Genomic DNA, 15826 nt, shown 5'->3' with positions numbered 1-15826 from the left:
TAAATTGTATTGTTCCCTGTCTGTTTTAAGGATTTTGAGCATTAATTCATGTGTAAGGAAATGGGTTGTCGCGTTTTGAGAATAACCTATTTCCTGGTAACTGTATGAAAATAGTAAACAGGCTCACATGCTTCTGTGAGTCCACTCAATGAGGCTGAGCGGTCACCAACAAAGCAGCCTCTTCTTCTCAAAATGGACCATCAGTCAAGCACTACGCTCTGATGACTGAGAGCTTGCTCTGAAAAACAGAGCTCTTACCACACATAGTGCATGTGTGGTAAGAGCTCTGTTTTTCAGCCCTGACCGACTTCAACATTTCTCACATTTTTATCTTTGAACTGTACATGGCCTCTGCTCTCAGAGGAGTCAATGCAAATACACAAAATAACTGACCCCACACTCCACCGATGACCTTTCTCTTCTATAGCCGTGGGACACACTCCTCCACTGGTCACATAGGAACATACCAGATGGTTTCAGGTAAAAACCAAACAGCATTTAGGGTATGTAAGCCTCAGAACTGAGGCAGGATAATGGCAGTAAAGAAAAGATTACATCTCTGGCAGTGTTTGTTCATTCGTTCGTAGGCTCCTTCCTGAAGATGCAAGTTATAATATTATGCTTATAAAGCTTATTAATCTCACATGTACCGTATTTTTAAAATAACTTAATTGAATGATCAAGATCGTAGTGCACATTTTGTACTTGTTTTTATCATTTATGAAATCAAATATCATTTTCGTCCGTAATTTTGAGGCCGTGAACACTGATCTCTGATCTGTCCAAATTCAGTAAGTAACAAGAAGAACCATGAAAAGATACACAGCATACAAATCTAAAATTGGTTGGCAGTCTCACACTACATCTGCCGATTCCAAACTTAAAACCATGTGCAGCATGAACTGATAAAGGCAGAGGCTTATTCTAGTCACGCTGTTCGACAGGAGGTCGCAGGAACGTGATCATACATGGAGACTCATTCTTGAACTATACTTTTTCAGTATTAAGACTTATGTCTCAACACCTGCAGCTCTTAAGTGTACGTCTGTTAGCCAGTGACTAAAAGAAAGTGCAGTGATGCCTCTGAACTTTCTGCATCTGTTTTAACTTTCAGCAGATATATCGGGCAGTTTGTCTCCACCAATCAAAACTCAGGTGCTTATGGTGGCAGGTAGAGCATCTGGTTATGTTTACAGTCTGGTGAAAAGGGAGATACTGAAGCAGTGGTGGAGAGCATCTGTAATGTCCTCTTAGAGAATCTAGGCCATATTGTTGGCAAAAGTCAACAGCTCTCAGGTCCTTTATTGAGGGAACTTCTTGAGAAGGCTATCCTTCAAACAGTTAGATTAAATGAGTTATATACGTTCTAAACAAAGATATAGGAGTATTAATTGTTTTGGAAGAATATTTTAACAACATTGCACACTCATTGTAACCATTGTACTATTTATACACATTTACATGTGATCGGGTTGCCCCACCAAATAATTTAATTTAGGTGTTTCATTCATTTCCATGGCCAAGGGTGTATAAAATCAAGCAACTAGGTATACAGACTGCTTGCATTCTGCATGGTCATTAGCCACAGACTTCCAAATTTTGTGTGGCCTTTAGCTCAAATTAGCTCAAGAACAATGCATATGGGTTTCCATGACCGAGCAGCTGCATCCAAGCCTTTTATCACCAAGTGCACTGCAAAGAGTCAGATGCAGTGGCATAAAGCACACCACCACTGGACTCTAAAGCAGTGGAGACATGTTCTCTGAAATGAACGAATCACGCTTCTCTATCTGGCAATCCAATGGACAAGACTGGATTTGGTGGTTGCCAGGAGAACACTACTTACGTAACTGCATTGTGCCAATTGTAAAGTTTGGTGGAGGGGGGATTATGGTGTGGGCTTTTTTTTCCAGGGAATGGACATGGCCCCTTAGTTTCAGTGAAAGGAACTCTTCATGCGTAGCAGACCAAGACATTTTGGACAATTGCATGTTTCCAACGTTGTGGGAAAAGTTTGGGGAGTGCCCCTTCCCTTTTCCAACATACGCACCAGCGCACAAAACAAGGTCCATAAAGACATGGATAAGCAAGTTTTCTGTGGAGGAACTTGCCTGGCCTACACAGAGTCCTGACCTCAACCCGATAGAACAGCTTTGGGATGAATTAGAGCAGAGACGGCAAGCCAGGCCTTCTCGTCCAACATCAGTGCCTGACCTCACAAATGCGCTTCTCGAAGAATGGTCAAAAATTCCCATAAACACACCTCGTGGAAAGCCTTCGCAGAAGAGTTAAAGCTGATAGCTGCAAAGAGTGGGCCAGCTCCATATGAAACCCTACAGATTACACCCATATACTGTATGAAATTACAAAGAATTAAAAAAGGTATCATGTATTTCATGAAAATTGACTAAAGGAAAGGAAGGGATTTTTGTGTATTTTGACTTTTAACTTTTTTTAAAAAGTTGTAGCCCCTTCAATGGAATATTAATCCTCCTCTCTCAGGGAGTGCTGTGCTGTATTAGAGTCTGCCACAAGCTCAGTTTTACTAGGAAAAAGCCAAATGTCCATGACAGAAAATACAATTCATCCCAGCAGTGTTTTCCTATTGGTCACAGTTTACAGCTCACACTCGTCCCTTCTCAACTTCCACTCATATCGCAACCCTGAGATAAAAGTCATCTGTGTCCAATTTTTCCATTATGTTTACATAGAAATATTAAGTCATTTTCATCTCTCCCCAGATATTGTACGTGTGGGGCTTGAAGCATTTGGTTCTCATTTGGGGCTGAGGCTACAATTTGGGGCAGAGTTTCGTCTCCATGGCGATATGGTTGCTGATGTTGGTGTGTGGCCCACGGGTGGCATTCCATTATTCCTCTAGTGCAGTTTAATAAGTCTTCGGTCTCTGGTTATTTGAATGATAAAACGATTTGTAAACATCTTTATCAGTTAAGAGCTATTACATAAATAGCAACACATGCTGGATGGTGACAGGATAAAGAAAGTCTTGTTTTTGATTTGTTTGTTTTTGTTTTTTGTTTTTTTGTTTTTGTGCTGATATGACCCTGTTGTTTGGTTTTTCTGGTAAAACTTTACAGTAAAGTTCAACTTGTTGCAGGAATAGTTAATCTCCTTTGGATCATTGATGGATAATTTACTCACCCTCATGTCATTTCAAACTCGTTTGACTTTCTTTCTATTGAACACAGAAGAATATATTTTAAATAGTGCTGGGGAAAAATTAATCCTGATTAATCACATCGAAAATAAAAGTTTGTGTTTACATAATATATCTGTGTACTGTTTGTAATTATTATGCATATATACACACATGCATGTATATTTAAGAACATTTTTATAAAAATATTTATATAAGATAAATTATACATTATATATATATATATATATATATATATATATATATATATATATATATATATATATATATATATATATATATATATATATATATATATATATAAATATATACATGCATGTATGTGTATTTATAAATACACAATAATTATACACAGTAGCCTACACACACATATATTATGTAAACACAAACTTTCATTTTGGATGCGATTATTCACTAATTTTCACAAATTTTGAAGAATGCTCTAGCTCTATATTATGCGTATACAAAAAGGACATAACGGTTGTGTGCACTTATTAATAAGTTACTAATCATATTGATAATAATCATCACTTAAATTGAAATCTGTTTATCATTCCGTAAAAAAATTGTGATGCCTTAGATTATTTAATTTCTTTTTTGGAGCTTGAAAGTTTTGGATCAGATTAGATTTTATTATATGGATATACAGCTAAAATATATTTTAAAATATATTTTTCGATGAAATACATGATTATTATAATGAAATATTATTGTTCTAAGAAAGAAAGAAAGACATGAGGCTGAGTAAATTATGACAATTTACATTATGACTAGAATTATGAATTACTGCATTGTGTCATGAACTAGCAATAAACAAACGTAGCATTTGTTAATTTTAGGTTAATTCAAATCGAATAATTAATCGTAATCGTGATTAATTGCATCCAAAATAAAAGTTTGTGTTTTCATAACATATTCATGTATATGAAATAATTAATAATTATACACAGTACACACACATTATGTAACCACAATATTTTTTTGAATGCAATAAATCATGATTAATTGATTTGACAGCACTAAATGAATGTTCATTTATAAATATAATATTCAGTGTGTATTCATGCTTAAAATCTATTAAACATAATACAAATGCTTTAAAAAAATATATCACTGACTTTTAGCTCAGTATACCTAATGCATTATGTAATGTTAATCAACTTTAATGTAAAAAGTTGTTTTAAAGAAAAATGCCAAAGAATGTTTTGAGACACAGGCAAACACAACTGTGGGTGAATGAATGAATGAATGAATGAATGAATGAATGAATGAATGAATGAATGAATGAATGAATGAATGAATGAATGAATGAATGAATGAATGAATGAACTGATATATGTATGCATACATATGTACTTTTAGGATTTGTATGATGGATTAGATAAGAACACACATGTGTATTAGTATGTGCAGATGTGTGCATTTGAGCGTTGGTTTGTGTTGGCACATAACTCATGAAAGAGCAGTTTCATTATATGTGGTATAATTTTATGGCTATAGATTTCAGTGCTGGAGACTCTCCAGTGTTTCCAGCCATAAATACTGAGCTCCTTCTCCCACTTTGCCTAAATATACAGCCACCCCAGTGCTGTCATCAAAATAGAGTTGGCGACTCAGCAAAATTAAATACTTTTTATTGATACTGGCAGCCATATTTAATGCTATATATTTAAACCCTCAAATTGGACAGCTGTTGGAGTGGGACTGTACTGAGACCCTACCCCACATCTGTGGAGATTTCAGCATGTAGAAAAGCCTTTGCCAAGGGTGTATATAATCTCAGGTGCAGGTGTTAGACTGTTAACAAAATGATATTCATTTCTTTATAGGACCATCAATGCAACACAAAACCCAAAGTGATATTTAGAGAAAATACTTCTGCCTACTTTAAAGTCATCATACCTAACCTCATTTGCTTGCTGATAAATTCATTTCATATTTGTGAAATCATTTTAGCTGTATGTTCGTGCCTGACACATAAACACTAGCCTGTTTAAAACCAGACCAGTCTCAGTAGTAACTGTGTTATGGTGTGGCAAAGATTCATAGATAAATAATTTCCAAAGGGGCATCACCAACGGACGTCGCTCAAATGCCTCTTGGAGCAATTGGATAGACCTAAAACTGCCCAAAACCAATCAGAGCGATGAAGATGACGCATGCAGAGCAACGGAGAAACATCTGAGACTCTGACAGCAATTCTCTGTTTGTGATTTCGAGGAAGATGTTGCAATTGCTACTGACGACTTTTGCCGTTGTCGTAAAAGAAATATGATAATATCTGGTGTCCATCGCCACTCCATCAACATTTTTGCTAAATTTGGAAAACCTAATAGCATCTCAGACCGACTTAAACATCTCAGATTGACAGTCGAACAGAAAACATCAAGATCTGATCGCATTTGCCCCCATTGAAAGGCATTTGTATTGCGATTAGAACGCAATTTGCAAAATATAAAAAAAAAATTATAACATTGATGAGTCTTTGGAAAATTGTCTCACAAACTTTATTCAAATTCAATAATTTCAGATGTTAGAACATTTTCAGACTTGAGCATAGTTATGCTAGTTAGTTATTTATTTACAATTTTTACATGACTACCAGATCTAGTGAGGAAATTAGCACAGAAAGGCCAGATCCAGAGCTGTGTGGTGTTAGCACATGATCACACTCCCCATCCTCCTCCTCAAGTAGCCAGTGTAATCCACATCTGGTAGCCGAGTGTTGTTCTTTGCTCGGGTTTTAACGAAAAGGAAAAGTTGAAATCGCTTAAAACAGACGGGATAGCTGATTTGAACGAGTGATGTTCCACGGCGGCATCCATCTTTGTAATGTACAAAATCTGCTTCACTGTCGCTGCGCTGTCGTCATCGTTTCCTCTTTGCCAGACTATTTGCAGAGCAAATCTAAATTTGCCGAAAGTTGTCTGGGTTTTCCCAGGCTACATAAACACATAAAGACTAATACATTTTATGTTTTAAACTGTTTAGAGTTTTAGAATATAGTTCAGTATTAAATATAGTATTTTGTATTTTCGGACTTAAAGGGTTACTTCACCGCTTTTTCATATTAAACTGTTATTCCCTTAACTAAAACAAGTTGATACATCCCTCTTTCGTCTCAGTGTGTGCACTTAATCGCTCTGACGAGCGATGACGTTTTGATAGCATTTAGCTTAGCCCACTAAGCCCAGTTCATTCACTATGGTACCAAACAAAGATCAAGTTAGAAGCAACCAAACACCTCCACGGTTTCCCTATTTAAATACAGTTACACGAATAATTCTCTCATTTTTGTCAATAGAGGGAAGGGGGAGATGTGAGGGAGGATTTTTCAGCTGTGACTTTTTACTGCGCCAGTACTCTCAGAAGTGCTATTCGGCCATACATTATAGTTCTCCTTTTTAATCAGCTTAGAAAAGCGCCACATTTTATTTTATGTCATCATACTTGGTCGTTCAGCTATTGGTGTAACTGTATTTAAATAGGGAAAAGATGGAGGTGTTTGGTTGCTTCTAACTTGATCTCTGTTTGGTACCATAGTGAATGAACTGGGCTTAGTGGGCTAAACTAAATGCTATCAGATCATCACCGCGCGTCAGAGCGATTAAGTGCACACACTGAGACGAGAGAAGGATGAATCAACTCGTTTTAGTTAAGGGAATAACATAGTTTAATATGAAAAAGCAATGAAGTATCCCTTTAAATATCTTCATGGACTAAAACATCCTGTAGTTAGATTCTGGACAAGGCTTATACAGTACATTCATATTCCACTTTATATATTCCACTTGACTATTTTAAGTGGTTCAACTGTGAACATAAACAATGGGCCTCAACCTCAAAGTCAGCCCTTTACCTCACTCTCTTATGAAACATCACCTTAACCCAAAATAAACTGATGACCTACAGTGAGTCATTGTTGTTTAAGACACAAAGCCTGTTCCATATCAAGTAAATCCCCCCAGTTCTTTTCCCCCTCTGGAATCTATTGTGACTTGGTCATCTTATAATTATATTTTTAATATAAGAGGGAAAAATTCCTGGAAAATTTAATAAACAATTTGACAAATTAGATTACAAGTATTTACTGTGGAAAAGAAGCTTTATGGAAAATGTCCATAAATGACACAGTGAGTTGATCATGTTGAGGGACAAACTGGACTCATCCTGGAAAGGTGATGTCATATGACTGCCCATTGTCCCACACCGGTCAATGTTGGCCATTTAAAAAAAAAATAATGTCACCACTTTCTAGTTCTCTCAGGGTTGTTTTTTTCTTTTATTATTTTTCTTTTCTTTTTATTATTATTATTTTTATTTAAGTTGACTTTATTTTCATTCCTTTTTATATTATAGAATTGTGCAAGAAATACATTTTCTTTACTAGATTCATCCCGATGCAGTTATAATTTTCATGTCCTGTGCCACGTTGTTCAAATAGCAAATGCAATCGCACCCATCTGTTCACCCATGGTCTGAAAATGAGGTGTGTGCAGGCGTATTGTTGGCGCGTTGTTATTTCGAGGCAACTGAAAACGACTGCGCCGTTGACCAACAAAAACCTTGTCTAAAGTCAATAGCGCAGTATTTTTGTGTTATATAAAGGGATAGTTCACCCAAAAATGAAAATTTGATGTTTATCTGCTAACCTCCAGGGCATCCAAGATGTAGGTGTGTTTGTTTCTTCTGTAGAACTCATATTATGAATTTTAACTGCAACCGTTGCTCGTATAATGCATGCCAATGGGGTCGAATTCTAATTAGACATGCATTATACGAGCAACTATTCCTTTAAAGGACGTGGCACAACATGCATACCCACACTCTGCTTATTACACACACAGGGATGCACAGCAGTACACAAATATTTTTAAATATTTAAAGGGGGGGTGAAATGCTGTTTCATGCATACTGATCTTTTTACACTGTTAAAGACTTGGAATCCCATACTAAACATAGACAAAGTTTCAAAAGTTAAGGTGGACGTTTGATGGGAGTATTTCTTTGTCAAAAATACTACTTCCGGTTAGTCATAAGTTTCGGCAAGTTTTTTGAGATCATGCGTCCCCATTGACGTTAGTGGGGGCGGAATTTCCTTGTATGGGCCTTACGGACAATTCTACCGGAAGCGCGTGAGAGAGAGCGAGGGAGAGAGCGAAAGCAACAGCCTACGCCCATCAAAGCGGGGCTTGTAGGATGCTGGACAGGTGACAATTACACATAGCACATAACAATGTCACCAAAAAAGTGGGTTTTTGGTTGCCAGACCAAGACAGTCCTGCACAGATTCGCCAAAAACCCCGCGTTAAGGCAACAGTGGATGTAATTTGCTTTTCCGGATCAGCAACTGAGTTGCGCGAATGTTTATATCTGTTCGCTGCATTTCGGTGCCGACTGTTTCATAAACAAGGCCCAGCTCGACGCCGAATTTTCCCAATCGCCTAATGCTGAAGGATGGAGCAGTCCCAACGTTGGAAGGGTGAGTGAGACTGCTTTTAGTCCGCTTACTGTCTACACAAACCACGCGTAAACACACAAACACACGTGCACAACTGCACTTCCCACATGTACACCTTCAAAGACAAAAATACGACGATATAATTCAAGTATAAATATGTAAATAACACAAGCCGCTAAGCATATTATATAGTTAGTGTATAACTTGTAACTTACCACATACAGACGTCCTGCTCTAGTCGTTTTTGCTGCTGCTCCTGTTCAACTGCAGCCTCTGGGTCTGATTCCGGATCATAGATGTATGGCTGTATCTGATTAAAAGCCATATTTTTATTTTGAATAAAGTTTTTTTCCGCTGTTAGGGATGACGCTCGACTCAACACACAGCGCGCTGCTGCACACGTCATTATTTAGCTCCGCTCACACGACACGCCCCCACCCGCTCGGCTTTTTTCGGAAAGACTCGGAACAGCGCATCTTTCTTATATAATTATTAAAAAAATAAAAACTTTTCGGAGATATGCAGGATGCAATGCTACTCTATAGGTACTCAAGATTGACATGACACTGACTGAAACTGAGTGTTTCACCCCCCCTTTAAAATAAAATTAATAAAATGTAAAAGATTATTATTGTATGCATAAAGATAAAATGCCTACATGTCATAATGGTTAGTCATTGCATGTATCAGAACTACCTGATAGTTCTTTGATTTTTATCAGAATTTCACCTGTTTGACTAAATAAATTGAAATAAGTAAATCGAAATAAAACTTATTTACCCAATTGTGGCAATACACGTGTATTTAAACGGACCTGTCAGGTTGAGTGTGTCTAAAATTCTCCATGCAAATAGTGAATCCACTAGCCTGACGTGGTCATACTCAATTCTAGTCAGAATATGAGTCTGAACCTGCTCCATTGGGCTGTGATTATGGGGCGTTTCAACTGAACCAGGAAAGACCTCAATCGGATAGACCTACAACCAATCAGAGCAACAGAGCGACGCATTGTCAGATGTCAACAGAGCTCAACTGCCCTGTGTTGCCAAGTCTGCGTTTTTTTCTGCGGGATGTTTTCGATGTCAGCGGGTTGAAGCGACTATTATGTGATCCATGAGTGCAAATTTTAGCAGGCAACCTTGCCAAAATAACACACGTTTTACCCCCAAACGTCTTTTTTTTTCCGCCGGAGAACACCCCGAGAAGCTATTGTTTAGGGCTAGTAGTTGCCAGGTTTTGTTGTAAAAACTTGGCACCCCTGTCTGCACGCGAGCTGAAATCAAGCTGGAATACACAATCTTTGCTGGTGTTGTAAAAAAAATATATATATAATATAATGATACACAGAGTACTTACCCAACATGATCATAATTTCTGAGAGAAATTGTGAAGGTGAATGCATATACAAACAAGCTCTCCTTTTAAGATTTGAACAAATATAATCCAAGCGCCTTTGATGACGTGCATGATTACGTTACTGTTTATCATCTGTCCGTCATCGTCTAAAGCCCGCCCTGATGATTTCATTGGTCTGAACAGTTTCTGTTCGGAGATAATTACTCCTCTATGGATCAAGGCCAGACCGAACTGCCCGACCCAAATATTTTGTGGGCGGGGCTAAGTTCGGCTGGCATCCAGGCTATAAATCCACCATGGTGCAAGCGCAACTGGCTTTTAAAGGGAATGGGAGATGAGACTCTGATTGGTTTATTGCATGTTTCGGCCAAAACACATTCATTACTCTAAGAGAATAGGGCACACCCCTTTAAGACCATGCGCCTGGAACGCAGACCATTTTTTAAGTCATTAAATTAGCAAACGTGTATTCGGACACACCCTAAGTGCATTTACACCATGCACTTTATACCATGTGCTTAGATCGTTAAAATAATGTCCCTACATCTTTCATATAGAATTCAAATGGTGCTCATAACAGAGCCAAACGACATCCAGATCCACCTATGTGGACCTAAAGAGTGGAGTTATGTTTAGTAAAAAGGGTTATTGGTAGGGTTAGGGTATGGTTGGACCGTCAAGCTTCACTGTATAAACAACAAAAACAAATTTGTGAAAACAGTGACGTCATACGTGTGCGTATTATGTGTTCAGTCTATAGTTGCATATTGTTACCTTACAAAGTGACCACCAGGTACCAGTCTGGCATGCATAATACAGAGTTTTTAGTGGTTTTCATGGATCTGTGAACGGAGGTCGTTTTGACAATGTTGTCGTCTGCACATGAAAAAAGAAACTGAAAAAATTTGCGTTTTTATTACAGCAATTTCGTGTAAACGCCACCAGCGTTTTTGTCCATTGTCACAAAAAGTTCATGGCCCTCAAAATAATTTGCTGTATAAATATCTGAACATGCAATAAACATTTTATTCTAGTTTCATGCATTCTTTTTTTATCAACACTTGAATGTGAATACGTTTTATTAAAAAAAGCTAAATATTAAGCAAAAACACTATTTATTAAAAAAAAAACTACATCCAGATCCGATTCAGAAAGATGATCAAAACAGAGATGGAGTAGATTGAGTCCATCAACACCCCAAATATTTGCAGTCCTATAGCTCGTCCTGGGTCGACATTTTATTCAGTAACATTGATTGATTTATATGCTGTTTTATGTTGATGATTGTGTTATTTTACATATGCATATGATATCAATTGTTTCTGCATCTTCTTCACATGTGTTTTACGCAGCAGATTCTGTACTCCGTCAGAAGATGCGCCATACCACCCCATACCTTATAACAGTGAAAACACAGAAAACGAGAAAATTCAGTCAATGGCAGGGAAGTGTTTTCTCACAAATGGACATTTCCGTCAAAGACGGGGAAAGGGTTAAATGAGCTGACAAACACACTCCCAAAAGATTACGGGAATTTATTTGATATATACAGAGCATACATATAGCATGCATATTTACAGCATGTTGTATTTACAATACACTAAAGGTTTCACATACCATTGGAGAAAACAAACAAACAAACACAAAATATTCACAAATAGTGTGTAGTCTCAGAGCCAGACAGCCTGAAAATGTTTAAGTCTATTTCTGATTGGTTCACATTTACATTTGTCAGACTTTCCTCTTTTGTCGGAAAGCCTGGCGACCGATACGGAGTGAACTGTCAAATCTGTAAGATAAAACATTTGATGTGATACATTTGATGTAACACCAAGATCCACGCAATATGTACAGTAACATATTCTTGATGTCAAGACAACGAAACCTTATACACACACAGACACTCGACTGAGGTAGATAAACAGAAAGACAGCACGATCAATTTCACCATTCAACGTACAGGAAAACTACTGTGTCAAACACGGCAGTTACATTTACATTTTAAAATAAAGAGTTTGTTACACAGAGTGTTTGCTGGAATGAGAGAAAGACCTTTTGATAAAACCAATAAGGCCTCTGTGACCTCTACAGCCATTAAATGACTCTTGATTAAACCTATCAGAGATTGAAACTGTTAGACATGACAGCATCGTTTTAAACATTCCCAAATGACACAATACAAGGACTATGCACATTATCATTCATTTAAACCCACATACATGGATACATAGAGCTACAGCGTGAACAAACACACGCATACACTGAAATGTTGAAGAGCTTAAAGGGAGAGTTCACACCAAAAATGAAAATGTTGTCATCAATTACTCACCCATCTTTAGTTTCTTTCTGTTGTTTAACACAAAAGAAGATATTTAGAAGAATGCTGGTCATTATAGACAGTTGACGGTAGCCATTGACTTCCATAGTATTGTTTTCCTACTTCAAAATATCTTTAACAAAAGTAAGAAACTCATACAGGGTTGGAACTAACTTGAGGATGATAAAGTGATGACAAAATGTTCGTTTTATGGGTGAAATGTCCCTTTAAAAGAGAGATAAAAACATTTGCATCATCAAAATCCATTTTGTATTCCAAATAATAGTGTTCTCATATAAAAGATACTTGTAAAAAATATATCTATAATAAAACATCTTATTTTATATGATTATTCCAGAAAAATGTAAGTGAATGTAGCTCACTTCAGCATTATGGACTGTTTAGATTTAGAGAAAACACACAACATTTTATAGAAATATGCCCATAGAAATTCACAGTATGCAGATAGAATTATATGGTGGTTCTATGTATATATATATATCTCTGGAAAAATATAATTTTATACACACATAAATGTTTAAATTCTTACTCTCTTTTCTCTTACAGGAGACATTTATACAAGTTTACAATGAAATTAAAGTTTGAAATAAAGTACATTCTATAGGTACGGTTTGTAGCAAGCAACACACACAAAAAAAGCAACATTAGATACTTAAAACAACCAACCAAACGAACAACTCGATGCACAGATTTGGCAGATTTTCACATCAGAGGGTATATACTGTGCTTAAAGCAAAGCAAACACCACTTCCCTTCTTGCCTCGTTTTATCTCTGAAATGAAGCATATACTCAAAGTTAAGGCACTTATAATGTAATGACATTCATGTAAAGGTTTGACGGTGGGATTACTCATGCTTTGCATTCATACATTTCTAGCACTTTACAAGTGTGTCTGTATGCATGTTTTAAAAAAATCCCAAAAAGCTAACTTCACATACACAGCACAAATAAAGTCATGACTTGAGAAATGTTGATTGTGTGTTGACTTTAGTGGTAGGTTAGTACCTAAACATACACAGATGCTGCTGTAACACTAAACGACCGGAAATAAATGCCCGTTCTTTGGCATCGGATTATGTACATCTTTTGTGACTAGGCACATAGAGACGGTTCATATCATTCTCAACAAAATACTCATTTCGATTTAGTAATTTAAGGACAAAATATACTCTTTTTTTATTGTATTTATGTTGAATAATGCCCAGCATTTAAAAATAACACTAACACATACAAGTCCATTTTTGACTTATAAAATGTGTATTATTATTTGTAATTATCTGTACAGAGACTCTAATAGTGGCATCAACACTTTTGAGGGGAAAAAAAGAACATATTTTAAGTTAGAATCTTTTTATTATTATTATTATTTTGGCCAATTCTGAGCGTATGTATGTATATATGTAAAATCATTTATATTAGCATTTATGATTAATTGTTTCATTTTTAAATTCTTCTAAATGGTGTATAAACATTTGATAAACATTTGGTTTTAGTTAAAGCTTTTTTTATGGAGTTATTTCCACTTTAAATCTCTATGCATTCCATACAATATTCACAGAATATACATTATTTTACAATATGCCAAAAACTGTCCTCCGATAACTCCATTCACTCTTGACGTCTGTATCCCTAAGACGGCTTGTCTTATATACAACAATGTAGAATTAAAGGATTGGCATCTGGGTATTAAAAGTCAGATATGGACGCACTGACCATTAAAATCATGACATTTCTCTTGTCAAATATCTTATACACGTATGCCTGATTGGGAAAGGCACTGATCTTTGTTTAGGTGCAGACAGAACCCTTGGGTAACCTCGCAGAGAACTAACTGTTCTCTGGACCATAATGACTGGTGTAAACAGCCCTTGTTATTTTCACGCCGATCTCAACCATATAAGGCAAAAACAAAACTCTCTTGTGGGGTTCAAGAAAAAAGCAACATTTAAAAACGGTCTGGGATCTTGATTTTGTTATTTCCCTTTCCTCTAAACGTAGCCTATTTCATCCGGTTGTGTATTCAGCCTAAACATAAAATAATAAGGCCTGATGTTCTCAAGGTCTGCTACTAAATTGCATATTCTTCCATTTTTTTCTACAAAGAGTAACACCAATGGAAGCAGCGGTCAGTCGAGCTGCTCTACGCGTTGCTGCTGCTTGAACACGGCGTGCTCTGTGTGCTGCCGATACTGTGAGCCGCACTGCTGTTCTCAGACACCGGCTGGGACTTTGGCACCTGTTGCCTCGCTCTTGTGCCACCTGAGGAGGGAGATTGAGAAAGAAGACGTTAAGGCTTTTAGGGGCACTTGCAAAAACACACCGAGCACTTAATGTGACGTTCTGCGATTCAAGTCTTTCAGAATGGCAGAAGCTGTTCAGAAGCTGTGACAGAAAGTCAGGAAAGAATAACCCTTACAGGCTCAGACACAACATTTATTTCATGTGTGTTTGGTTTTTTTACTGTAGCATTACGTGGGTTGGCTAGTGCACTTAAGAGTGCATTTATGCTGACCTTTTCCGTTGCAACAAAAGGTTCACACAACAGGGGGAAAATGATTTGTTCCATGGCATCGCTGTGAAAACCCTCTTCTCAACATGGCATCATGACTTTGCGTAAACATACACGCCACTTTCTAAAGCGTGTTTTCTGTACGCATTTTGAGCTATCAGCGTGTATGTCTACGCTGTGTGATTCCGCGTGAATGTCTACGGCGAAACGAACCATCATCTCCACCACGTGTATATCTACGCTGTGTGATTCCGCGTGAATTTCTACGGCGAAACGAACCATCATCTCCACCACGTGTATATCTACGCTGTGTGATTCCGCGGGTATATGTCTACACTGTGTGATTCCGCCTGAATGTCTACGCCGAAATGAACCATTATGTGTGTGTGTCCACAATGACACATTATATTAATGTAAAAGTTATGTTTTTTTGAAAAAGTAAAAATGCTGAATGTTTCTTGTGATGGGTAGGTGTGTGTGTGTGTGTGTGTGTGTGTGTGTGTGTGTGTGTGTGTGTGTGTGTGTGTGTGTGTGTGTGTAGGTTTAGAGGTAGGGGCAGTGTAGCGGGATATATTGTAACGGCGTTGATAAACACACTAAAAAGCAAAATGGCATTTTCATATATCTCATATATGCCATTTAATGAGATCAGTCTGATCTTCTGGAAGTTTTATTTTAGAGTGTTGTATACTACAAAAAATCTCTCACATTTTAAATGTTTATATTTTAATTTGTTTTTTATATTTTAATAATCATTATATTATACTATGTTATATTTATATACTTTAAAATGCTATACATCAAGCACAACAACAGTTGTGGCAGTTCTTCGCTTATCCATGTCTATCTATCACCGCATCCCTATAAGGCACCATTTAGTATTATCGGCATCTTACATTCTTACATTCAGTATTATGTATAGTAGATTCATACTATCAAACCTTTATAAACTTTCATTTTCTCCAGCCATGAAAACAGGCGGT

General features: G+C 37.0%; 1 protein-coding gene across 1 annotated transcript in view; it reads right to left on the bottom strand.

Annotated features, from left to right (window-relative positions):
- Positions 1 to 11515: 11515 nt before the first annotated feature.
- Positions 11516 to 15826, bottom strand: part of tgfbr3 (transforming growth factor, beta receptor III) — a 139289-nt gene continuing 134978 nt past the window's right edge. Inside the window, exon 16 of the mRNA XM_067459552.1 lies at positions 11516 to 14593. Coding sequence (XP_067315653.1) covers positions 14475 to 14593 — 119 coding nt within the window. The 3' untranslated portion in view covers positions 11516 to 14474. The remainder of the gene's footprint in view (positions 14594 to 15826) is intronic.

This window comes from Pseudorasbora parva, chromosome 12 (genome assembly GCF_024679245.1).
Source record: "Pseudorasbora parva isolate DD20220531a chromosome 12, ASM2467924v1, whole genome shotgun sequence".
Taxonomy (NCBI): Eukaryota; Metazoa; Chordata; class Actinopteri; order Cypriniformes; family Gobionidae; genus Pseudorasbora; species Pseudorasbora parva.
Note: the sequence above shows the minus strand (reverse complement) of the source record. Positions and strands in the feature narration are given on the sequence as shown.